Source organism: Heptranchias perlo, chromosome 6, assembly GCF_035084215.1.
Source record: "Heptranchias perlo isolate sHepPer1 chromosome 6, sHepPer1.hap1, whole genome shotgun sequence".
NCBI classification, from domain to species: Eukaryota; Metazoa; Chordata; class Chondrichthyes; order Hexanchiformes; family Hexanchidae; genus Heptranchias; species Heptranchias perlo.
In genome coordinates, this window is record NC_090330.1 from 83,532,359 (window position 1) to 83,560,094 (window position 27,736).

Sequence of the window (27,736 nt, forward strand, 5' to 3'; positions counted from 1 at the left end):
TAGAGAGGATACAGACGAGATTTATGAGGGTGTTGCCAGGACTGGAGAATTTTAGCTATGAGGAAAGATTGGATAGGCTGGGGTTGCTTTCTTTGGAACAGAGGAGGCTGAGGGGTGATTTAATTGAGGTGTACAAAATTATGAGGAGCCTAGATAGAGTGGATAGGAAGGATCTATTTCCCTTAGCAGAAAAGTCAATAACCAGGGGCCATAGATTTAAAGTAATTGGTAGAAGGATTAGAGGGGAGTGGAGGAGAATTTTTTTCACCCAGAGGGTGGTGGGAGTCTGGAACTCACTGCCTGAAAGGGTGGTAGAGGCAGAAACCCTCATGGCATTTAAAAAGTACCTGGATATGCACTTGAAGAGCCGTAACCTACAAGGCTACGGACCAAGAGCTGGAAAGTGGGATTAGGCTGGAAAGCTCTTTTTCGGCCAGCACAGACATGATGGGCCAAATGGCCTCCTTCTGCACTGTAAATGTCTATGATTCTATACTCCCAGTGCCACGCTCCAGTGAGTATAGCAATAATAGGATAAGACAGGTTAATGCGTGGCTGGAGCAATGGTGCAGGAGGGAGGGCTTCAGATTCCTGGGGCATTGAGATCTGGGGCAGGAGGGATCTGTTCAAGATGGATGGGTTGCACCTCAACAGAGCTGGGATCACTGTCCTCGCAGGGAAGTTAACTAGTGCTGTACGGGTGGGTTTAAACTAATGACAGAGGGTGGACACCAGGAGGAAACATTACATCGGAACATAGGAACAGGAGTAGGCCATTCAGCCCCTCGTGCCTGCTCCGCCATTTGATAAGATCATGGCTGATCTGTGATCTAGCTCCATATACCTGCCTTAGGCCCATGTCCCTTAATACCTTTGGTTGCCAAAAATCTATCTATCCCACATTTAAATTTAGCAATTGAGCTAGTATCAATTGCTGTTTGCGGAAGAGAGTTCCAAACTTCTACCACCCTTTGTGTGTAGAAATGTTTTCTAATCTCGCTCCTGAAAGGTCTGGCTCTAATTTTTAGACTGTGCCCCCTACTCCTAGAATCCCCAACCAGCGGAAATAGTTTCTCTCTATCCACCCTATCCGTTCCCCTTAATATCTTATAAACTTCGATCAGATCACCCCTTAACCTTCGAAACTCTAGAGAATACAACCCCAATTTGTGTAATCTCTCCTCGTAACTTAACCCTTGAAGTCCGGGAATCATTCTAGTAAACCTACGCTGCACTACCTCCAAGGCCAATATGTCCTTCCGAAGGTGCGGTGCACAGAACTGCTCACAGTACTCCAGGTGCGGTCGAACCAAGGTTTTTTATAGCTGCAGCATAACTTCTGCCCCCTTGTACTCTAGTCCTCTAGATATAAAGGCCAGCATTCCATTGGCCATCTTGATTATTTTCTGCACCTGTTCATGACACTTCAATGATCTATGTACCTGAACCCCTAAGTCCCTTTGGACATCCATAGTTTTTAACTTTTTATCATTTAGAAAGTACCCTGTTCCATCGTTTTTTGATCCAAAGTGGATGACCTCACATTTGTCTATATTGAATTCCATTTGCCACAATTTTGCCCATTCGCCTAATCTATCAATATCCGTTTGAAATTTTATGTTTTCATCTACACAGCTTACGATGCCACCAATCTTTGTGTCATCGGCAAACTTATATATGAGACTTTCTATGCCTTCATCTAAGTCGTTAATAAATATTGTGAAGAATTGAGGCCCCAAGACAGATCCCTGCGGGACTCCACTGGTCACATCCTGCCAATGTGAATACTTACCCATTATCCCTACTCTCTGTCGCCTTTCGCTCAGCCAATTTCCTAACCAAGTCCGTATTTTTCCCTCAATTCCATGGGCTTCTAACTTAGCTAACAGTCTCTTATGTGGGACCTTATTAATTGCTTTCTGGAAGTCCATATAAATAACATCCATTGACATTCCCCTGTCCACTACTTTAGTCACCTCTTCAAAAAATTCAATCAGGTTTGTCAGGCACGACCTACCTTTTACAAATCCATGCTGGCTCTCTCTGATCAACTGAAAATTCTCGAGGTGTTCAGTCACCCTATCCTTAATTATAGACTCCAGCAATTTCCCCACAACAGATGTTCGGCTAACTGGTCTATAATTCCCCGGTTTCCCTCTCTCTCCTTTCTTAAAAAGTGGAGTGACATGTGCAATTTTCCAATCTAGAGGGACAGTTCCTGAATCTAGAGAACTTTGAAAGATTATAGTTAGGTCATCTGCAATGTGCTCACCTACTTCCTTTAAAACCCTGGGATGGAAACCATCTGGTCCTGGGGATTTGTCACTCTTTAGTGCTATTATTTTCTTCATTACTGTTGCTTTACTTATGTTAATTTTATCGAGTCCCTGTCCCCGATTCAATATTAGTTTTCTTGGGATTTCTGGCATGCTATCCTCTTATTCTACTGTAAATACTGACGCAAAGTAATTATTCAACATGTCCGCCATTTCCCCATTGTCAATGACAATATCCCCACTTTCAGTTTTTAAGGGGCCAACACTGCTCCTGACCACCCTCTTTTTCCTAAAATAACTATAAAAGTTATTTGTATTGGTTTTGATATCCCATGCAAGTTTCATTTCATACTCTCTTTTTGTAGCTCTTACTATCTGTTTTGTGACCCTTTGTTGATCTTTGTATCTTTCCCATTTGCCAGGATCTGTGCTATTTTTTGCCTTTTTGTATGCCCTTTCCTTACGTCTTATACTGTCCCTTACCTCTTTAGTTGTCCATGGCTGTTTTTTTTGGCAAGTTGAGTTCTTGGCCCTCGGGGTATAAACCAGTTCTGTATCTCGTTAAATGTTTCTTTAAACATTTCCCACTGATCATGAGTCGTTTTACCCATTAATAGATTTGCCCAGTTTAGTGTGGACAGTCTCTGTCTCATCCCATTGAAGTCGGCCTTGACCAAGTCTAGAATCTTAGCAGCTGACTCACTTTTTTCCCTTTCAAACACTACATTGAACTCGATCATGTTATGATTGCTATTGGATAGATGTTCACGCACAGTTAAGCTGTTAACTAAATCTGGTTCATTACTCATTACTAAATCTGGTATGGCTTGCCCCCTTGTTGCCTCTAGGACATACTGCTGTAGAAAACTATCCCGGACACACTCAAGAAATTCACTACCTTTCTGACAGTTGCTAGTCTGCTTTCCCCAATCTATGTGAAGGTTAAAGTCCCCCATTAAGACCACTATGCCTTTGTTACACGCTTGTCTAATCTAATTAGAGAGTGGAAACAAGGCGCACAGAGGACTGGGAGGGGCACGTAGCACTAGAGTAAAAATAGTTCAGAAATAGGAGGGATCAGACATGGGTCAAATATGTGGCAGTCTAAGATGAGATTGGAGAGCATGTGTATAAATGCACGTAACCTGGTAAATAAGGTTGGTGAGCTGCAGGCTCAAGTTGCCTATGGGACTATGATATAGTTGCAATAACAAGAGACCTGGCTCAAAGAAGGGGAGAATTGGGTACTTAATATTTCTGGTTACAATGTATTCAGGAAAGATATGGAAGGAAAGAAAGGAGGGGAGTGGCAGTATTGATCAAATAAACTATCATAGCACTGGAAAGGGATGATATAGTTTTGGGGTCAAAGACAGAATCTATGGTTAGAATTAAGGAACAATAGAGGAGTTATGATGCTACTGGGTGTATAATATAGTGGGAAGGAAGTACAGGAGAACAATTGCAGGCAAACACAGAAAGATGCATGAACTATAGAGTAGTAATAATGGGGGACTTCAATTATTCTGATATAGACTGGGACAGTAACAGTGAAAAGGCAAAGAGGGGGAGGAATTCTTGAAATGTGTATCAGAAAACCTTCTGGAACAGTGAGTTTCCAACCCAACCAGGAAGGAAACAGTGCTGGATCTAGTTCTGGGGAATGAAGTGAGGCAGGTGGAGTATGTTTTAGTGGGGGAGCATTTGGGGACCAGTGATCGTAATATCATTAGGTTTAGAATAGTTATAGAAAAGGGCAAGGAACAATCAAATGTAAAAATGCTTAACTGGAGGAGGGCAAATTTCAGTGAGTTAAAAGGGATCTTGCCCAGGTGGATTGGAATCAAAATTTGGCAGGCAAACCAGCGGACAATGGGAGGTCTTCATGGAGGAGTTGGTTTGGGTACAGAGTAGACACATTCTGATGAGGGAGAAAGGCAGGGCATCCAAAGCTAGAGCGCCCTGGGCGACTAAAGATATAGAGATTAAAATGAAACAGATAAAGGAGGCTTATGACGAATGTAAGGTTCATAATACAGTAGAGAACCAGACTGAATACAGAAAGTACACGGGAGATCTAAAAAAGGGAACAAGAGGGGCAAAGAAAGAGTTTGAGAATTGATTAATGGCTAACATAAAAGGGAACCCAAAAGTCTTTTGTAAACATGTAAAAGGATAGTCAAAGGAAGCATGGGACCAATTAAGGACAAAAAAGATCTTCTTGTGGAGGCAGAGGGCATGGCTGAGGCACTAAATGAATACTTGGCATCCGTCTTCGCTAGAGAAGAGGATGCTGCCATTGTAGCAGTAAAGGAGGAGGAAGTAGCGATATTGGATAGGATAAAAATAGATAAAGAGGAGTTACTTAAAAGATTGGCAGTACTCAAAGTAGTAAAGTCACCTGGTCCAGATGGGATGCATCCTAAGAAGTAAGGGTGGAAATTGCCGAGGCTCTGGCCACAATCTTCGAATCCTCCTTAGATATGGGGATAGTGCCGGAGGAGTGAAGGATTGCAAATGTTACATCCCTGAAAAGGGGAGAGTGATAATCCCGGCAATTACAGGCCAGTCAGCCTAACATCGATGGTGGGAAAACTTTTAGAGACAATAATTGGGGACAAAATAAATTGGCCTTTGGAAAAGTATGGGCCAATAACTATAAGTCAGCATGGATTTGTTAAATTAAAATTGTGTTTGACTGACTTGATTGAGTTCTTTGATGAAGTAATGGAGAGGGTTGATGAGGATAGTACGGTTGATGTTGTGGACTTTCAGAAGGGATTTGATAAAGTACCACATAATAGACTTATTAACAAAATTGAAGCAGATGGGATTAAAGGGACAGTGGCAGCATGGAAACAATATTGGCTAAGGGCAGAAAGCAGAGAGTAGTGGTGAAATGGAGCGTAGTGGTGAAGTGGAGCGAAGTACAGACGTCAGTATTAGGGCCACTGCTCTTCTTGATATATATTAATGACCTGGACTTGGGTATAGAGGGTGTTAATTTAAAAGTTTGCAGCTGACACAAAACTCAGAAATGTAATAAACAATGTGGAGGATAGTAACAGACTTCAGGAGGACATAGACAGACTGGTGAAACTGGCAGACACATGGCACAATGCAGAGAAGTGTGAAGTGATTCATTTTGGTAGGATGAATGAGGAGAGGCAATATAAGTTAAATGGTGCAGTTTTGAAGGGGGTGCATGTAGACAAATCTTTGAAGGCAGTAGGACAAGTTGAGAAGGCTGTTAAAAACATATGGGATCCTGGGCTTTATTAATAGGGGCACAGAGTACAAAAGCAAGGAAGTTATGCTAAACACTGGTTAGGCCTCAGCTGGAGTTTTGTGTTCAATTCTGGGCACCACACTTTAGGAAGGATGTCAAGGCCTTAGAGAGGGTGCAGAAGAGATTTACTAGAATGGTGCCAGGGATGAGGGACTTCAGTTATGTGGAGAGACTGGAGAAGCTGGGATTGTTCTCCTTTGAACAGAGAAGGTTAAAGGGAGATTTGATAGAGGTGTTCAAAATCATGAATGGTTTTGAGAGAGTGAATAAGGAGAAACTGTTTCCAATGGCAGAAGGGTCGGTAACTGGAGGGCACAGATTTCAGGTGATTGGCAAAAGAGCCAGAGGCAACATGAGGAAGCATTTTTTTACGCAGCGAGTTGTAATGATCTGGAATCCACTGCCCGAAAGGATGGTGGAAGCAGATTCAATAATAATTTTCAAAAGGGAATTGGATAAATACTTGAAGGGAAAAAATTTACAGGGCTCTGGGGAAAGCGCAGGGGAATGAGACTAATTGGATAGCTCTTTCAAAGAGCCGGCACAGGCACAATGGGCCGAATGGCCTCTTCCTGTGCTGTACCGACTCTGATACTTAGCGATCCAAATAAAGTAAGAAAAGCATTACTGATACTGCTGACACATTGGTGTCCCAGTGGGCAGCGTGTGGAACAGAATACAGACTCACAAGGATGGATTTAAATATTGGAGGGCCGTGGAGCAGGCGGGTGGGTTGCTGCCCTATCCTTTATGTGAGACGCCCAATCCATTAGTCATAGAGTCATAGAGTTATACAGCACGGATAGAGGCCCTTCGGCCCATCGTGTCCGCGCCGGCCATCAGCCCTGTCTACTCTAATCCCATATTCCAGCATTTGGTCCGTAGCCTTGTATGCTATGGCATTTCAAGTGCTCATCCAAATGCTTCTTGAATGTTGTGAGGGTTCCTACCTCCACAACCCTTTCAGGCAGTGAGTTCCAGACTCCAACCACCCTCTGGGTGAAAAAGTTCTTTCTCAAATCCCCTCTAAACCTCCCGCCTTTTACCTTGAATCTATGTCCCCTTGTTATAGAACCCTCAACGAAGGGAAAAAGCTCCTTAGTATCCATCCTATCTGTGCCCCTCATAATTTTGTACACCTCAATCATGTCCCCCCTCAGCCTCCTCTGCTCCAAGGAAAACAAACCCAATCTTCCCAGTCTCTCTTCATAGCTGAAGCGCTCCAGCCCTGGTAACATCCTGGTGAATCTCCTCTGCACCCTCTCCAAAGCGATCACATCCTTCCTGTAGTGTGGCGACCAGAACTGCACACAGTACTCCAGCTGTGGCCTAACCAGTGTTTTATACAGCTCCATCATAACCTCCTTGCTCTTATATTCTATGCCTCGGCTAATAAAGGCAAGTATCCCATATGCCTTCTTTACCACCTGTTCCGCCGCCTTCAGGGATCTGTGAACTTGCACACCAAGATCCCTCTGACCCTCTGTCTTGCCTAGGGTCCTCCCATTCATTGTGTATTCCCTTGCCTTGTTAGTCCCTCCAAAGTGCATCACCTCGCACTTTTCCGGGTTAAATTCCATTTGCCACTGTTCTGCCCATCTGACCAACCCATCTATATCGTCCTGCAGACTGAGGCTATCCTCCTCGCTATTTACCACCCTACCAATTTTTGTATCATCAGCGAACTTACTGATCATACCTTTTACATTCATATCCAAGTCATTAATGTAGACCACAAACAGCAAGGGACCCAGCACCGATCCCTGTGGTACCCCACTGGCCACAGGCTTCCAGTCACAAAAACAACCTTCGACCATCACCCTCTGCCTTCTGCCACTAAGCCAGTTTTGTATCCAAAGTGCCAAGGCACCCTGGATTCCATGGGCTCATACCTTCTTCACCAGTCTCCTGTGCGGGACTTTATCGAAGGCCTTACTGAAATCCATGTATACCACATCCACTGCGTTACCCTCATCCACACGCCTAGTCACCCCCTCAAAAAATTCAATCAAATTAGTCAGACATGATCTTCCCTTGACAAAGCCATGTTGACTATCCCTGATTAATCCTTGCTTCTCCAAGTGGAGACTAATTTTGTCCTTCAGAATTTTTTCCAATAATTTTCCTACCACTGATGTTAGCCTGTAGTTCCCCGGTTTTTCCCTACTCCCCTTCTTGAATAATGGTACTACATTAGCGGTTCTCCAGTCCTCTGGCACATCCCCTGTGGCCAGAGAGGTTCTGAATATATGTGTCAGAGCCCCCGCAATCTCCTCCTTTGCCTCACACAGTAGCCTGGGATACATTTCGTCCGGGCCTGGGGATTTATCCATTTTTAGGCCTGCTAAAACCGCCAATACCTCCTCCCGCTCTGTTAATATGTTCGAGTATATCACAGTCCCTCTGCCGTATTTCTATGTCTACATCGTCCTTCTCCATAGTGAAAACAGATGCAAAAAATTCATTTAGAACCCCTCCTACATCTGCCGGCTCCACACACAGATTGCCATTTTTGTCCCTAATGGGCCCTATTTTTTCCCTAGTCATCCTCTTACCCTTAATATACTTATAAAACATCTTAGGATTTTCCTTTATTTTGCTCGCCAGTGTTATTTCATGGCCCTTCCTTGATCTCCTAATTTCTTTTTAAGTATCCCCCTGCACTTTTTGTACTCCTCTAGGGCTTCCTCCGTCCTTAGCCTTTTGTATCTGCCAAAAGCCCTCCTTTTTTTCCTAATCCATTCTCGTACATCCCCTGACATCCAAGGTTCCCTGGAGTTCTTGGAACCACCCTTGACCTTTCCGGGAACATGTTGCCATTGTATGGTCTCAATCTCCCTTCTGAAAGACTCCCATTGCTCCGATGTGGATTTTCCTACAAGCAGCTGATCCCAGTCCATTTTGGCCAGATCCTGCCTTATCCTATTAAAATCGGCCTCCCCCAATTTAGAACCTTTATTTCCGGCCCCTCCCTGTCCTTTTCCATGACCACTTTAAATCTCACCGAATTATGGTCACTGTCACCAAAGTGCTCACCTACTAGCACTTCTTCCACTTGGCCGGCCACATTCCCTAGAATTAGGTCCAGTACCGCCCCCTCTCTTGTAGGACTTTCTACATTGCGACGGCTGGATCTCATTAACATACATGGAGCAAGCTGTATGCCTCGAACAGGCTCATGGCTGGTACAATATCGGGTGGCCCACAGGCTGACCCATCGGGAAAATGGTAGGTTCAGGGGGGGTTGCAATCATGGTGCAAGGAGTGGGAGTCTGTGGTGGCAGCAGATCATATTATTCACACTCCTACATCTTGTGGTCCCACAAAAATAATTTTAACACTCACCTGTTTGGAGCAGTTCTGCTGTACCACCAGGTTCTCCTGAGTGATATGGACACTCCGTTCAGTAGGCAGTTAAACTGCCATCGAGATCCTATGTATGTCATAGCACCCCAATTTGATTCAATTCATGAGGCTCCATACTGATTCAGGCGGGCACCTTGGTCATCCATGAAAACACCAGTGGGACGGTGGATGGGAACCGAGGCAGTGTGTTCACCACTGCAATTTTAACTCCGCTATCGCCTCATTTCCATTGTGCAGCTAGGGTGTTACCACAGTTAACAGTTACTGACATTAGCTAAAACTTTAACATTGAAAACTCCTATCACAGCTCCACCTACAGGCATAACAGTAAAAATGCCATTAAGACAGTTGACAAAAGAAGTTTTCAATACATTTTGAACTGGAATGTTTTGAATGACCTACCATTCTTAATATATAATAACAGTGTAATGGACTTTAAGTTTGCAGAATAAAAGATTTTAATGAATTCAAATTTATTGGGATAGAGAGAAATTATACCACCTTTAGAAACGAGTTGTGCATTAAACAAATTAAATTACATTGGGAGCAGTTGAAGTTTATCTTTTCTATTTAAAAAGCTTGTTATAGATTTTTTTTGATAGCATACTATATAGCACCTTCAGGAGAAAAAAGTTTAATATGGCTTTTAAAAAATGTGGATTTTTAAAAAATTTTTAGTGCAACAATCCCAAGACCAAAGAACCCAAGCTAAAAGCTGCTGTGCGAATTGTACCAGAGTGGAATGATTATGATAACGAAGTAAAGATGTTGTTAAAAAGAGTGGAGGAACAGAAAAAGGATAACCACTCAAAACCAAATTCACAGCCTCCAGGTAAGATGCTGGACCTCAGGATATTTGTTTACTTTGATAAGTCAATCTTTCATTCTGTCACAATAAAGAGTCAGAAATTATGAAAGATTTTGGAGCATCTCAAAAGGCATCTCAACCTATTAATGGCATTTGTCGAGGCTGAAGGGGCAAGGGACTAAGAGATAGGCAAAAATGAAGGTAAATGGAATGCAAAGTGAAGGCCTGAGTCTGCAGACAAGAGTCAGCAGAGAAATGACAGAGCACCCCAGCACTCAACCCCCTGTTTGATGGCTGCTGAAATGAAAGTATGAGGTGGTTATAAAGACAATGATCCTCTGTTTCCGCCCCCCCACACTGCACCATGCCAGGAGTCAAGTGTCAGGCCACAGCTGACAATTAATATCACTGAATGTGCTATATGGCAGCTGCCATTATCCTTGCAGTAGATGGCACAGCTCAGCATCTGCTTCTCTGCTGACCCTGACCCTGGGAGAAAAGTTCCTAAGGACATTGAAAAAGTGTGCCCAGACCTGCAGAAATGGTTGGTGGCATAACCTGTCAAGCAGTGCTCTTGATCACCCTGACATGCCTTCTTTCATGCTGTGCCACTGAAACCAGAACTGTGATTGAGGTGCTTCTGAGGAAGAACCAATATTACAGTTAGTCAGGCATTCACATGGTGTATTCAGGTCTAACCTTCCACTGTCCAATTCTATTTGTATCTGCCTCCAATTATTTGGTTGCCCCTGGCATTTGGATGAGGAACTAATTAGTCATTCGAGATCATAGTGCCATTCTTGACTTCCACCAAGTCACTGAGATAAGAAAAAGATTAGGGCCAAGAACAGTTCTTTAAGGTGGTCCTAGGCAACTATTCAAATAAAATGAATGGCATTCACCATGAACTAACATTTGAATTTCTGTGAAGGCTTACTTTTGATAGGTTTTGACATCCCAATCTCAATCGAAGACCCCATAAGATGTGGAAAATGGGGTTAGGGAAAAACTGGTGCTGAGAATGACAAACAAATAGCAAAGGTTTTAGAGGAGAATTAATTATTCCTTAAAGAATCCATCCAGCAACTTCCAGTATCAAAATATAAGGGTGGATTCTGTAATCAGGCCCTGACAGGGAGCACAAGTCATAAATCACTTGCTTTGGGCTGTGATTTTTAGAGCTACCCTCCCTGTGAGCTCAGCTTCTTGTTGGGAGCACCCAATCACTGAATTAGCTGTATAATCCCATGCATAGAGTACAGGGGGAAGGGGGGACTGGAGAACCAGTCGAGAGACCCAGTCCATTTCTCAGTTTAATTTCCTAAACCGCTGTGACTGCCTCTCTCCCTGCTGGTCTCAGCTCTGCAACTCCCATTCCGCAATCCTTTAAACTATGTTTACACCTGTCACATTTCTTCTCTAGCTGTTCACTGATTAGGGCCTCTCCACAAATTACATTTTGTGCCCTAAACAGCTCATTCTCAGTTTTGAGATGGTCCCTTTCTACTACATCTTGTAAGTAGCGCTTCTTTCTCCTGCAGCTATTTAATCTTCTCTTCATAACATTTCTCCTAGTCATTCTCTATTCCTATCCTTCCTTCCATCTCTAACTGTTTCTGCATTCATTTCCCATTTTTTTTATTTTTCCTTACGAATTTTAAGCAAAGCTGCCAATAGCCAGACCACTATTGTCGGCCTGTCCTTGAGTTTCTATTCTTATTTCAGCTCCCTGAGCACTGCTGTGAGTCTCCAAATTGTTCCTCCCCCTTGGGAGTTTAGATGGCAGACTCCTCTTCTTCTATAAGCTCCCCAAGCTTGTCTCCTGTTTCGGCTCCCTGAGCCTCATAAACTCCCAGAGCTTATTTCCTCAAAGGGGTCTGTGTGCTGTTTGAAGTCCCCAAACTGCTCTTCTCACCTTGGGAGCCTAACACTCTTGTATGGCAGACTCCGTCCTAGCCTCAAACACTGCCTACAAACCCAAAGTCTTTAGCACACATGCACGTAGCACACTGCCAGCTGCACAATGCCTGCGTGCTACAACTAAACTCCCAGACCCTTAGGACGCGATTATCCTAACTACTGACTCCTCAACTTAGCTAGCTGTTAAGCTGTTGTGAGGGATTAGTCCTTCCTGTCTCTAGCTGGTCTGGGACATGCTCTCGACTTTCCCAACTGTGCGTTCTCTCCCAAGCATTCTGGACAGTAAGCAAAGTAATCAGATGCACTCTGATTTTGGCCTGGCTGATAGTTTCATAGTAGGTACAGCACAGGAGGAAGCCATTCGGCCCATCGTGCCTGTGCTGGCTCTTTGAAAGAGCTATCCAAGTAGTCCCATTCTCCTGCTCTTTCCCCAAAGCCCTGTAAATTTTTTCCCTTCAAGTATTTATCCAATTCCCTTTTGAAAGTTATTATTGAATCTACTTCCACCACCCTTTCAGGCAGTTCGTTCCAGATCATAACAACTCGCTGCGTAAAAAATGTTTCCTCATGTCGCCTCTGGCTCTTTTGCCGATCACCTTAAATCTGTGTCCTCTGGTTACCAACCCTTCTGCCACTGGAAACAGTTTCTCCTTATTTAATCCATCAAAACCGTTTATGATTTTGAACACCTCTATCAAATCTCCCCGTAACCTTCTCTGTTCTAAGGAGAACAGCCCCAGCTTCTCCAGTCTCTCCACACAACTGAAGTCCCTCCTCCTGGTACCATTCTAGTAAATCTCTTCTGCAGTCTCTCTATGGCCTTGACATACTTCCTAAAGTGTGGTGCCCAGAAATGAACACAATACTCCAGCTGAGGCCTAACCAGTGTTTTATAAAGCTTTAGCAAAACTTCCTTGCTTTTGTACTCTATGCCTCTATTAACAAAGCCCAGGATCCCTTATGCCTTCTCAACTCGTCCTGCCACCTTCAAAGATTTGTGTATATGTACCCCCAGGTCACTCTGTTCCTGCGCCCCTTTTAAAATTGTACCATTTAGTTTATATTGCTTCACCTCATTCTTCCTACCAAAATGCATCACTTCACACTTCTCTGCATTAAATTTCACCATGTGTCTGCCCATTTCACCAGTCTGTCTATGTTCTCCTGAAGTCTGTTATTATCCTCCATATTGTTAACTACATTTCTGAGTTTCATGACATCTGCAAACTTTGAAATTATACCATGTATACCCAAGTTCAGGTCATTAACATATATCAAAAAGAGCAGTGGTCTTAACACTGACCCCAAGGGAACACCAGTGTATACTTCCCTCCAGTCTGAAAAACAACCGTTTACCACTACTGTCTGCTTTCTGTCCCTAAGCCAATTTTGTATCCACGCTGCCATTGTCCCTTTAATCCCATGGGCTTCAGTTTTGCTAACAAGTCTATTATGTGGTACTTTATCAAACGCCTTTTGATAATTCTGTGTTCTTTCTTTTGTTGTTCATACCATTAACCAAGTTCTGCTCTTTTACCAAGTCCATTCTTTTCTTCCTTAAAAGTAGGTACTAAAATGCCATATCAAAAAGTTCAAAATCCATCCGTACTGTCTAGGGACTAACTCACCTGTTTAAATTGCCATGTAGTACTGGCAGCAGTTAGTTTGAGACGAAATGGATATACTATGAAAAGCAAGAATATTAATATCAGCTTTTATTAAAAGTACTGATTTTAAGAAGAGGGTGAGCAGCTGCTTAGTCCATTGTTTATAGTGCCCATCAGAACTGAGCAGTGTTTCACATGCATAATCTGCTATAATGATCAGTTGATTATAGTGATCAATTTAGCAACTGGCCAACTTGATCACTATAGCTTGCCTCCACTATAATTACTAAGAGAAAACTTTAAAAATAATAGTTTGATAGTGCTATAAATAGTGCATAATTCGCTACTCTGAAAGAATGTTTCTTAAAGTTCAAAAATACCAGGCATCATCTCGGTTGTGATGGGGTGTATCTGCTGAAAGTAGTATTTAATCTAAGATTTCTTTTTTTTCCAGCTCCTAAGCGAGATGAACTCTAGCATCTATGAAATTACTATCCTGCACTGCACATTGAATGAGTAACAACTAAAACTAGAGCGAAAACATGTAACTTGTAACCTACCTTGATATATGGAACTTGAGAATTTTTGTTATGTACAAAGGTGTACAGTTTTATATGGATTTGTTATGGCACTAATGTTTGGAAGATGATGGGTGCGTGTGAACCTTGGGGTAGACATCATAAAAATTCCTACATGCTTAACATAAATTGGAATCAGGCTAAAATTTTGCTGTGAAGTTTACATTTGTGGCTATTAATGTGCTATCATGGTCAAAGCTAAAAGCAGACAATCTATTTCCAGAAAATAGTTATCAGTATTATAATCTTTGTTTCAATTCACATATGTAAATGAACAAGGAGTCATAAGGATTGACCCTGTCCTAGTATTGAGTATTTTCTACCATTGTTTCTAGTGTCACTCAGGTATGATAGTGGCAGTTCTTTAATCAGAAAATATTTGCCATTGTTTACAAAAGGGACTGATAATATCAAATAATACGCTTTGCTTTCAACTTTGGCCCTTATGTCAGTAGTCACGCCTGAAAACCTTAGCATGTTCAGACAGGATTTCAAATTTTTACTCTGAACTTCACCTAGTATTTTTTGGTTTGTATGAATGTTTATATCATGACCACTTCTTTCTGAGTAGTCGTGATACCGATATAGCAGCAGTACGAAAGGTAAAATTCACAGTACATTGTTTACGATTTAATGTTATTGGGTGACCACATGGTGGTGTACCATTATTAGCAGATGGTTATGGTCAATACACAGTAAATCCATGTTACGTTGATTTCAGGTATACATTAACCTTAGATATAGCATGTGTTGTAATCTCGGGAACATTTAGCATTGGTACACTAAAATAAATCCTATATTGTGCTTATTTCACTAATTAGTAAACCGGAATATTAAATTAGTAAAATACTACAACATTGTTCACTGTTTTCAATGCTGATTTCTTGACTATCAGTCCAGGGCTTTACTGAGCTCACAGTTACAGCATTTTTATGTGATATATTTTAATTAAGTAAGTTTACATAAGACTGGACCTAACACTAACATTAGTGTGAAATAATAAACAAAATAAAGATTTAGGCATATACGATATTAAATATTAACAGACCAATGGTTTATTTGCCCCGGGCAATTGCAGAAAGGTGGTTTTAGATGTACTTTATGTAAATATGCGCCAGGAATGTTCTCGGGGCTTTTCCAGCTCCGTTGCCATGACTTTGGTGGAAGTTCGGTAGAAACCCTGTTTATATGCATAAACGAGGCTTCACCAAAGTTACAGCGGTGAAGCAGGGGAAGTCCCGAGGAAGTTCACCCCTGTGGATTCTCTGGATAGTCACCTTTAAAAGTAATGAAGTACTTACTTGTAAAGAGCTATTTATCACTATCCTATTTATTACTTTTTTAATCCATAGCATACCATCTCTACTGTTGTCAGCATGCCTACAGTACAATAGTGGTTTAAAAAAGAATTTAGACTGCCTTTACACTTCAACATATATACTTTAAAGAATAATGAATCTGTGGCAGTAAGTTTAAGGCAGTAATTTCATCTCTGGACTCTTCAGCTGCTCATAAACCAATTAAAAACCATTGTTGTAGTTTGTAATGCCATCAAATCCACCAAGTTGTATTGTAACTCCCTGCCTGTGACTACTCATCCTCACAATGTAATACAGCATGTAATAATGGATCAAATCAAACAGGAAACATTAGAATTGTTTTGTTCTTCTTAGAAAGTAACTTTATAAATTAACTGTTTGCAACACTGAACTAGCATGATGTGGGTTTTCTTTCTCTACTCATTGTCAGCTAATTAAACTTTTAAAAATGCTTTTGGTCCCATATTAAAGTTTTATAATGCACTATACTGAAAGTCAAATAAGAGCTTTAAGTAAACTGTACAGATTCTTTTCAGTTTACTATGATATTTGCATATGTGTTTGCTTTTTATTGTATTGATGTGCTTTTGAATGCTTTCCACTGCATTGTGTTCATTCTTTTCAAGGTGGCTGGTTACTTTCTGGAGAAACTTAGTGTGTAGAGTTTGTGACTAACTGTGCACTTCCAGTTGGCAGATATCAAGTGTTTTTGTAGTTTTATACCACAAGTGCGATATTCATATTTTGTGGAGAATGGTGATATGATGGAGGACAGTATTAAGAAAAAAAGATTGATCACAGAAATGCTTTGTGATCAATATCTTGATATTATATAATATCAATATTTGTCTTAACTTATTTTAATGTTAGTTACTTCGTGTGTGAAATGAACAGAGTGCATCATGATCCGTGGAATGTGAATTCTGCCCATTGACCATACCTTGTGAACATCACCTTTTGAGTTATCAGTTTTGCCTACTCATGGGTTATAAACCAATAGTTCATGATTCCTCAATAGGTATCCTCTATTTATTAGGTGTGACAAGCACACTTAAGTATTAGTAATTTTCCCTTTATGACATTTGTCTTAATTGTTTTTATGATACTATTTCCTATGGAGGGATACGGTAGTTAGTGGTTATATTACTGGACCACCAATCCAGAGCACGTGAGTTCAAATCCCATAGCAGATTGAGAATTTGAATTCAGTTTTAAAAATCTGGAAATAAAAAGCTGGTATTAATAAAAGTGACCGTGTGAAAAAAAACAACTGGTTCATTAATGTCCTTCAGGGAATGAAACCTGCTATCCCAACCAGGCTGTCCTATATATGACTCCAATTGAAAATTTCAAAATTGTTGGACGGGTAGACGGAGTTAAGATACAGATCAGCCATGATCTAATTGAATGGCAGAATGGCCTATGTTCCAGTCCCACACCAATGTGGTTGATTCTTAACTGCTCTCTGAAGTGGCGACTCGGTTCATGGATGGGCAATAAATGCTGGTCTTGCCAGTGATGCCTGACAATGGAAAGGAAACAATCAAGATGGGATTCTCATTACCACTTTGCTAACATATCTTAATGCATAAGTAATTTACAATATTTTCGCTTTTTTCATTTTCCAAGAGCATAAAGTAGAATTTATATTCATTTTCATAGCTATACAAGCAAATATCTGGAAACAGAATTAAGGCAATAAAAAAGGAAACAAATTTTCACATTTGTATGAAGTCATTTGAACAGTAACAGCGAGAACGTAATGTTACATTGCATGTATGTTACATATCCGCATCTCCAAATTTTACCAATTTTATTAAATGGAGAGGGAGTAAAAAGGATGAATTGCTGCATAGACTAATAGATAAAATTACCACCGTATAACATCTGTTCTTGTTCACAACATTTGAGACTGCCCTAGTGAAAGTCACCAACATTCTACATGAGTGTGAATGTAGTACATGATCCCTCCTCAACCTCTCTGCAGCTTTTCATACCGTTGAGCACACAATTTTGCTCCACTATCTTTCCTCTGTAGTCCACTTCCATGACACTGCTGTTACTTGGTTCAATTATTATCTTTCCCAACACAACCCCTGAAGTGGCTTTTCTTCTAATGCCCAGACTTTGTACCCCAAGTTTCCATCCTTACCCCTTCTTATTCAGTTTCCCATTAGAATCATTAGGGACAATTTTCCTGACACTTTCACCCAGAGAACCCCCTATTTCCTGGACACAAATGTCAAGGAAAAGGAGCGGAGACCTGTTTCCCTGAATCTCCATCCCTTTCACATTGCCCCAGGATTTCCACTACTTTCCTGGGGGGAAGGGTGGGGGAGAGGTGAACCTGTGCCAGCAGTAGGCACAAGCCAATCACACTGATGCAAATGAGGTGGAACAGAGCTCTCCTGACCTCCCATCTGATTTTCCTGCTGCAACATTCACTGTGTGCCCAGTGAAACCTTACACTGTGATTCAACATGCAGCTTCATATCTGCTCCTGCTGCCAGCACTAGGCCCTGCAGGAGAAAGAGAGAGGAGGTGGGGCAACCTGCGCCAGGGGTGCCAGTGTTAATCGGCTGACAGGAAACCCTAATGCTCCTGAGGCTAAAAAGCTTTGAACCCTGCATCCAGTTAATCATCAAGACAGCCTATGTTTCCACCTCTAATACTGCTTCTTTCTGTCCCTACCTCGCCCTCACTGCTGCTGAAATCTTAATTTCTGTGTCACTTCCAGATTCAACGTTCCAGTGCTCTCCTCTCCAGCCTCCTTTGTCAAAATTTGTTACTTGGACTGGATCTGCCAGTTTAATGCCCCATTTCTGCCCTAAATTTAGTCAGAATTAAGTGTCACCCAGCCTAGCAAAAGTGCAGCCATACAAAAGATGGTTTTATCATAGTAATATAATAGAAGAGGGCCATTCGGCCCATCATGCCTGTGCCGGTTCTTTGGTACAGCTATCCAATTAGTCCCACTCTCCAGCTCTTTCCCTGTGAAATTTTTCCTTTCAAGTATTTATCCAATTCCCTTTGAAAGTTATTACTGAATGTGCTTCCACCACCCTTTTGGGCAGTGCAGTCCAGATCATTACAACTCGCTGCATAAGAAAATGTTTTCTCATGTCACCTCTAATTCTTTTGTCAATCACCCTCTGGTTACCAGCCCTTCTGCCACTGGAAACCTTATTTACTCTATCAAAACCGTTCATGATTTTGAACACCTCTATCAAATCTCCTCTTAACCTTCTCTGCTCTAAGGAGAATAAACCCAGCTTCTCCAGTCTCTCCACACAACTGAAAACCATTCTAGTAAATCTCTTCTGCACCCTCTCTAATGCCTTGACATCCTTCCAAAAGTGTGATGCCCAGAATTGAACACAATACTCCAGCTTAGGCCTAACCAGTGTTTTATAAAGGTTCAGCATAGCTTCCTTGCTTTTGTACTCTATGCCTCTATTAATAAAGCCCAGGATCCCATATGCTTTCTTAACATCCTTCTCAACTTGTTCTGCTACCTTCGAAGATTTGTGTACATATACCCCCAGGTCTCTCTGTTCCTGCATTCCCTTTAAAATTGTACCATTTAGTTTATATTGCCTCTCCTCATTCTTCCTATCAAAATGTATCACTTCACACTTATCTGCGTTAAATTTCATCTGCCATGTGTCTGTCCATTTCACCATTCTGTGTCCTCCTGAAGTCTGTTTCTATCCTCCACATTGTTTCTGAGTTTTGGGTCATCTGCAACCTTTGAAATAATACCCTGTATACCCTAGTCCAGGTCATCAATATATATCAAAAAGCAGGATGACATTGTAACTCCTAAATTTCTGCACTACGGCATGTCATCTAACTTATGTTGCTATAAAATTTAAATAGGGCATAAAACCGGTGGATCCAGTCTAAGTCACAAATTCGGACTCCTCCAGGTAGATCCACTGGGTTTATGCCATACCAAACCATTGGAATCTCGGGGAACTAAGAATGAGAAATATAATAGATTTCCTCCTGCCCACTTTTTTCCTCCTTATATAAGGATAAGGTGATGAGTCTTGAGAAGGAGAAACCATTTTTGATCTTTAACCATAAGTACTTAGTCAGCATAAACCATCTGTGGGTGCACGGTCTCCCATATTTCCATCTTAAATGGTATTTGCAATGCTTCTGCCTTCTCGGGGGCAATGTTGAAGCGTTTTGTATTAATAAAACAGGTAACTTAAAGACAGCAGCTCAGGAAAGCTGATGCTTGGATCTTAAAGGTGAATTATTGTGTTTCATTATACTTCAGACACTTTATAACTTTACTTGGCTTGATCTTTTGTCAAAATGTGTTTGCTCTTTATTTTTGAGGCTCCTCGTTTGATTTGAAATCTCCTTGGAGACTTGTTTCTTGTTTGGGGAATTTCCCTACAATGATGGGGAAGGCTGTAAAATGTTTGATTCCCCTTGTTATGATTTATTTATTAGAGGAGGAACAACAGCTGGCCACCCAGGAAACCAGGCTCCAATGTCAGCACCGTAAAAGACCATTCTTACAGATACCATGGTATATAGCCCCATAAGTCTTTCCTCATGGAGTTGTATGGTAGGAGACTGTGTTGTGTGGAACATGTGAAGTTCCTGGAGCTGCCATGTGTCTGAAATGTACAAAATATACATTAATAGCAGCTTACTCTTGCTGACCTTATAGACATTAAACTTATCCTGTAATGGAGAGGGGCCTTGGGGGCTCACTCGCTGTGTGCCACTTCCTTTCATTTTGTTAAAGGATCTGTCAATACAGCAGTTAGAACCCTCACTTTTATTCCCCTGTGCTAATTTCAGTTAGAATATATATATGGCATTTGCATGTGAATTTTAAGACTCTTCTTACTGGTTCTTGTTGGATCCATGTCTGCAACTTGCTGCCTCCTGGTTCTACTATCTAACTTGAAATATTGCAGCTGTACCCTTCAGCCCTTTCCTATCCCCTCCTCACCCCATGTATTTTGCAGGCCTATCTAGCATAACTAGCCAATTGCTGGCAGGATATGAATATTTCTCCTGTCCAGCAATATTAATATTAGCTTACTCCTTGAGTTTTGGCAGGAATAGAATCGGGGCCATCGACTTGCAATTTTGGGGCCTCTGTTCCTGCTTCTATCAATGACATCCTCCAACTACTTAACTGGAGGAGGGCTAATTTCAGTGAGTTAAAAAGGGAACTTGTCCAGGTGGATTGGAAACAGAAATTGTTACGCAAAACAGTAATTGAACAACTGGAGGCCTGCGAGGAGGAGATGATTCGGTTACAGAGTAGACACATTCCCACAAGGGGGAAAGGAGGGGGCATCCAAAGTTAGAGCACCCTGGATGACAATAGATATAGAAATTACAATGAAACAGAAAAAGGAGGCTTATGATTCGTAAGATTCATAATATAGTAGAGAACCAAATTGAATACAGAAAGTACAGAGGAGATCGAAAAAAGGGAATATGAGGAAGAATAGTTTAGCGGCTAACATAAAAGAATCATACAAAGTTATGGCAGAGAAGGAGGCAATACGGCCCATCGTGTCCAAGCCAGCTGAAAAAGAGCTTAATCCCATTTTCCAGCACTTGGTCCGTAGCCCTGTAGGTTACGGCACTTCAAGTGCACATCCAAGTACTTTTTAAACAAGTTGAGGGTTTCTGCCTCTACCACCCTTTCAGGCAGTGAGTTCCAGACCCCCACCACCCTCTGGGTGAAAAAAATTCTCCTCCACTCCCCTCTAATCCTTCTACCAATTTCTTGAAATCTATGGCCCCTGGTCACTGACCCCTCTGCTATGGGAAATAGGTCATAGAATCATAGAAGTTTACAACATGGAAACAGGCCCTTCGGCCCAACATGTCCATGTCGCCCAGTTTATACCACTAAGCTAGTCCCAATTGCCTGCACTTGGCCCATATCCCTCTATACCCATCTTACCCATGTAACTGTCCAAATGCTTTTTAAAAGACAAAATTGTACCCGCCTCTACTACTGCCTCTGGCAGCTCGTTCCAGACACTCACCACCCTTTGAGTGAAAAAATTGCCCCTCTGGACCCTTTTGTATCTCTCCCCTCTCACCTTAAATCTATGCCCCCTCGTTATAGACTCCTCTACCTTTGGGAAAAGATTTTGACTATCTACCTTATCTATGCCCCTCATTATTTTATAGACTTCTATAAGATCACCCCTTAACCTCCTACTCTCCAGGGAAAAAAGTCTCAGTCTATCCAACCTCTCCCTATAAGTCAAACCTTCAAGTCCCGGTAGCATCCTAGTAAATCTTTTCTGCACTCTTTCTAGTTTAATAATATCCTTTCTATAATAGGGTGACCAGAACTGTACACAGTATTCTAAGTGTGGCCTAACTAATGTCTTGTACAACTTCAACAAGACATCCCAACTCCTGTATTCAATGTTCTGACCAATGAAACCAAGCATGCTGAATGCCTTCTTCACCACCCTATCCACCTGTGACTTCACTTTCAAGGAGCTATGAACCTGTACTCCTAGATCTCTTTGTTCTATAACTCTCCCCAACGCCCTACCATTAACGGAGTAGGTCCTGGCCCGATTCGATCTACCAAAATGCATCACCTCACATTTATCTAAATTAAACTCCATCTGCCATTCATCGGCCCACTGGCCCAATTTATCAAGATAGGTACTACCTATCCATTCTATCTAGTCCCATCATAATTTTATATACCTCAATTAAATCTCCTCTGAGACTCCTTTGTTCCAAAGAAAACAACCCGAGCCTATCCAATCTTTTCTCATAGCTAAAATTCTCCAGCCCCAGCAACATCCTCGTAAATCTCCTCTACCTTCTCTGGTGCAATCACATCTAGAAATTACAATGAAACAGAAAACCAGGTACGGTAGCATAGTGATTATGTTACTGGACTAGTAATCCAGAGGCCTGGACTAATATTCCGGAGTCATGAGTTCAAATCCTGCCATGGCAGCTGGGGAATTTAAATTCAATTAATTAAATAAAATCTGGAATAAAAAAAACTGGTATCAGTAATGGTGGCCATGAAACTACTGGATTGACGTAAAAACCCATCTGGTTCACAAATGCCCTTTTGGGAAGGAAACCTGTCGTCCTTACCTGCCCTGGCCTATGTGTGACTCCAGACCCACAGCAATGTGGTTGATTCTTAATCACCCTCTGAAATGGCCTAGCAAGCCACTCAGTTGTTCAAGAAGGTGGCTCAAGGGCAGTTAGGGATGGGCAATAAATGCTGGCCTTGCCAGTGACACCCACATCCCATGAACGAATAAAAAAAAAAGGAGGCTTATGATAAATGTAAAATTCATAGACCCAAAGGTCTTAAATAAACATATAAATAGTAAAGGGGTAGTCAAAGGAAGGGTGAGGCCTATTAGGGACAAAAAAGATCTTCTTTGTGGAGGCAGAGGGTATGGATAAGTTAATAAATGAATACTTCGCATCGGTCTTCACTAAGGGGATGTTGCCATTGTAGCAGTAAAGGAGGAAGTAGTAGCAATATTTGAGAGGATAAAAATAGATAAAGAGGAGGTACTTAAAAGGTTGGCAGTACTCAAAGTAGAAAGGTCACCCGGTCCAGATAGGATGCATCCTAGGTTACTGAGGGAAGTAAGGGAGGAAATTGCAGAGGCTCGAGCCACAATCTTCCAATCCTCCTTAGATATGAGAGTGGTATGATACAGCACAGGAGGCCATTCGGCCCCTCGTTTTTGTGCCGGATCTTTGGTACAATTTGGATTCAATTAGTCCCACTCCCCTGCTTTCCCTATAGCCATGTAAATTTTTTCCCTTCAGATATTTATCCAATTCCCTTTTGAAAGTTAGTCTTGAATCTGCTTCTACCACCCTTAATTTTCAGATCATAACAACTCGCTGCGTAAAAAAATGTTTCCTCATGTCGCCTCTGGCTCTTTTGCCAACACCTTCAATCTGTTTCCTCTGGTTACCGACCCTTCTGCCACTGGAAACAGTTTCTCCTTACTCTATCAAAATCACTCATGATTTTGAACACCTCTATCAAATCTCCTCTTAACCATCTTTGCTCTAAGTCTACATTAATGACTTGGATATGAATGTAAAAGGTATGATCAGTAAGTTCGCTGATGATACAAAAATTGGTAGGGTGGTAAATAGCGAGGAGGATAGCCTCAGTCTGCAGGACGATATAGATGGGTTGGTCAGATGGGCGGAACAGTGGCAAATGGAATTTAACCCGGAAAAGTGCGAGGTGATGCACTTTGGAGGGACTAACAAGGCAAGGGAATACACAATGAATGGGAGGACCCGAGGCAAGACAGAGGGTCAGAGGGATCTTGGTGTGCAAGTTCACAGATCCCTGAAGGCGGCGGAACAGGTAGATAAGGTGGTAAAGAAGGCATATGGGATACTTGCCTTTATTAGCCGAGGCATAGAATATAAGAGCAAGGAGGTTATGATGGAGCTGTATAAAACACTGGTTAGGCCACAGCTGGAGTACTGTGTGCAGTTCTGGTCGCCACACTACAGGAAGGATGTGATCGCTTTGGAGAGGGTGCAGAGGAGATTCACCAGGATGTTACCAGGGCTGGAGCGCTTCAGCTATGAAGAGAGACTGGGAAGATTGGGTTTGTTTTCCTTGGAGCAGAGGAGGCTGAGGGGGGACATGATTGAGGTGTACAAAATTATGAGGGGCACAGATAGGATGGATACTAAGGAGCTTTTTCCCTTCGTTGAGGGTACTATAACAAGGGGACATAGATTCAAGGTAAAAGGCGGGAGGTTTAGAGGGGATTTGAGAAAGAACTTTTTCACCCAGAGGGTGGTTGGAGTCTGGAACTCACTGCCTGAAAGGGTTGTGAAGGCAGGAACCCTCACAACATTCAAGAAGCATTTGGATGAGCACTTGAAATGCCATAGCATACAAGGCTACGGACCAAATGCTGGAATATGGGATTAGAGTAGACAGGGCTGATGGCCGGCGCGGACACGATGGGCCGAAGGGCCTCTATCCGTGCTGTATAACTCTATGACTCTATGACTCTATGAACAGCAACCTCAGCTTCTCCAGTCTCTCCACATAACTGAAGTCCCTCATCCCTAGTACCACTCTAGTAAATCTCTTCTGCACCCTCTCTAAAGCCTTCACATCCTTCCTAAAGTGTGGTGCCCAGAATTGGACACAATGCTCCAGTTGTGGCCAAACCAGTGTTTTATAAAGGTTCAATGTAACTTCCTTGCTTTTGTACTCTATGCCTCTAATTATAAAGCCCAGGATCCCATATGCTTTTTTAACCACTTTCTCAACCTGTCCTGCCACCTTCAAAGATTTGTGCACATATACCCCCAGGTCTCTCTATCCCTGCACCCGCTTTAGAATTGTACCATTTAGTTTATATTGCCTCTCCTCGTTCTTCCTGCCAAAATGTATCACTTCACACTTCTCTGCATTAAATTTCATCTGCCATGAGTCCACCCATTCCACCAGCCTGTCCACATCCTCTTGAAGTCTATTACTAGCCTCCTCACTGTTTACTACACTTCCAAGCTTTGTGTCATCTGCAAATTTTGAAATTGTGCCCTGTACACTCAAGTCCAAGTCGTTACTATATATCAAAAAAAGCTGTGGTCCTAGTACCAGCCCATGGGGAACACCACTGTATACCTTCCTCCAGTCCAAAAAACAACCATTCCCCCCTACTCTCTGTTTCCTGTCACATAGTCAATTTTGTATCCATGCTGCCACTGCTCCTTTTATTCCATGGACTTCAATTTTGCTGACAAGCCTATTATGTGGTACTTTATCAACCACATTGCCCTAATCAACCCGTTACCTCATTATTCTTATACCTTTTTTAAACGAGGATGTAACATTTGTAATTCTCCAGTCCTTTTACCCCCTGTATATAAGGAGGATTGGAAGATTATGGCCTGCAACTCTGCAATTTCCACCCTTACTTCCCTCAGCAACCTAACATACATCCCATCCAGACCAGGTTATTTATCTACTTTAAGTACAGCCAGCTTTTCTAGTACCTCCTCTATCAATTTTTAGCCCATCTTTACCAAGGAAGAAGATGCTGCCAAAGACAGATGCAAAGTACTCATTTAGTACCTCAGCCATGCCCTCTGCCACCATGTGTAGATCTTTTTGGTCCTTAACTGCCCTCATCCTTCCTGTTACTACTCGTTTACTATTTATATGCCTATAGAAGACTTTTGGATTCCCTTTTATGTTAGCCGCCAGTCTATTCTCATGTTCTCTCTTTGCCTCTCTTATTTCCTTTTTCACTTCTCCTATGTAATTTCAGCCTGGTTCTCACTTGTATTATCAATGTGACATCACACACACCCTTTTTCTGCTTCATCTTGCTCTCTAGCTCTTTTATCATTCAGGGAGCTCTGGCTTTGGTTGCCCTACCTTTCCCCCTCGTGGGAATGTACCGAGACTGTACCCGAACCATCTCCTCTTTGAAGGCTGCCCATTGTTCGATTACAGTTTTACCTGCCACTCTTTGATTCCAATATACCCTGGCCAGATCTGTTCTCAACCCACTGAAATTGGCCCTCCTCCAATTAAGTATTTTTACTTTAGATTGTTCCTTGTCCTTTTCTAAAGCTAATCTAAACTGTTCCCTAAATGTTCCCCCACTGACAATTCCTCCACTACATTTCCCAGAACTAGATCTAGCAATATCTCCTTCCTCGTTGGGTCTGAAACATGCTGATCAAGAAAGTTCTCCTGAATTCCTCCCTCTCTTTGCCCTTTCCACCATTATCCCAGTCTATATTAAGACAGTTGAAGTCCCCCATTATCACTACTCTATAATGGTCATTAAAGAGTAGTGATAATGGTAGACTTCAACTATCTTGCATCTCTCTGTAATTTCCCTGCAAATTTGCTCCTCTATAATCCTTCTCATTAGTTGGTGGCCTATGGAATACACCCAGTAGTGTAATGGTACCTCTATTGTTTCATAACTCTAACCAAATACATTCTGTCCTTCATCCCTCAAGGACATCCTCTCCAGCACTGCAATAGTCTCCTTAATCAATACTGCCATCCCACCTCCAACCCCCCCCTCTGCTTTTTTTCCTTCCCTTTCTTTCCTGAACACCTTATATCTAGCCATACTTAATACCCAATCCTGCCCTTTTTTGAGTCCGGTCTCAGTTATCACCACTACATCAAATTCTCATGTGGCTATTTGCGCCTACAGCTCACCAACCTTATTTACCACGCTTTGTGCGTTTACACACATGCACACTAAACCTATCTTAGACCTTAGAACCATAGAACCATAGAAAAGATACAGCACAGGAGGGGGCCTTTCGGCCCATCGTGTCTGCGCCAGCTTGAAGAACAACCAGGTGCCCATTCTAATCCCACCATCCAGCACCCGGTCCGTAGCCCTGCAGCTTACAGCACTTCAGGTGCAGATCCAGGTATTTTTAAAATAGTTGAGGGTCCCTGCCTCTGCCACCAATTTGGGCAGCGAATTCCATACACCCATCACCCTCTGGGTAAAAAAGTTTTTCCTCATGTCCCCTCTAATCCTTCCGCCAATCAACTTAAATCCATGTCCTCTAATTCTTGAACTCTCCGCTAGGGGAAACAGGTACTTCCTATCTACTCGATCTGGGCCCCTCATAATTTTGTACACTTCAATTAAGTCACCCCTCTGCCTCCTCTGCTCCAAGAAAAACAACCCCAGCCTATCCAATCTCTCCTCGTAGCTACAATTTTCAAGCCCTGGCAACATTCTCTGCACTCTCTCCAGAGCAATTACGTCCTTCCTGTAATGTGGTGACCAGAACTGCGCACAATACTCCAGCTGTGGCCTCACCAGCGTTTTACACAGTTCCATCATTACATCCCTGCTTTTGTATTCTATACCTCGGCTAATAACGGAGAGCATTCTCGCATTCTTAAACTGATCCCACCTAGTACTGTACTATTTCTTACTCTAGTGCCATCTGTCTCTCCCAATCCTCTGTGTACCTTGTTTCTCCTTTCTAATGCTACATCCTGGTGCCCATTCCCCTGCCAAATTGATTTAAACCCTCCCCCACAGACTAGTGAACCTCCCCGTGAAGACATTGGTCTCAGCCCTGTTAATGTGCAACCCGTCCATCTTGAACAAGTCCTCCTGCCACAGAACTGGTCCTAATGCCCCAGAATCTGAAGCCCTCCCTCTTGCACCATGTCTCCGGCCACACATTAACCTGCCTTACCTTCCTATTTCTGTACTCCCTAGCACGTAGCACTGGGAGTAATCTAGAGATTACTATCTTTGAGGTCCTGCTTTTTAACTTCCTGCCTAGCTCCTGAAATTCTGATCGAAGGACCTCATTCCTCTTCTTTCCTATGTCATTGGTACCCACATGGACCACGACTTCTGGCTGTTCCCCTCCCTCCGCAGAATGTTCTGCGCCCTGTCTGTGATGTCCTTTACGCTGACACCAGGGAGGCAACACACCAAGCGGGACTCACGTTAGCAGTCACAGAAACGCCTGTCTGTCCCCCTGACTATCAAATCCCCTATGGCTACTGCATTTCTACACTTCATT

At 42.3% G+C, this 27,736-nt stretch overlaps 1 protein-coding gene across 2 annotated transcripts in view; it reads left to right on the forward strand.

The window, feature by feature from the left end:
* uggt2 (UDP-glucose glycoprotein glucosyltransferase 2) overlaps window positions 1-27,736 on the forward strand; it is a 685,376-nt gene that overhangs the window by 566,251 nt on the left and 91,389 nt on the right. The window contains exons 39-40 of one of the 2 annotated variants that reach the window (XM_067986475.1): window positions 9,610-9,763; window positions 13,721-16,884. The exons of the other annotated variant lie outside the window; for it this stretch is intronic. Coding sequence (XP_067842576.1) covers window positions 9,610-9,763; window positions 13,721-13,743 — 177 coding nt within the window. The 3' untranslated portion in view covers window positions 13,744-16,884. Of the gene's footprint in view, window positions 1-9,609; window positions 9,764-13,720; window positions 16,885-27,736 lie in introns of those variants that run through there. 2 annotated transcript variants of the gene reach the window in all.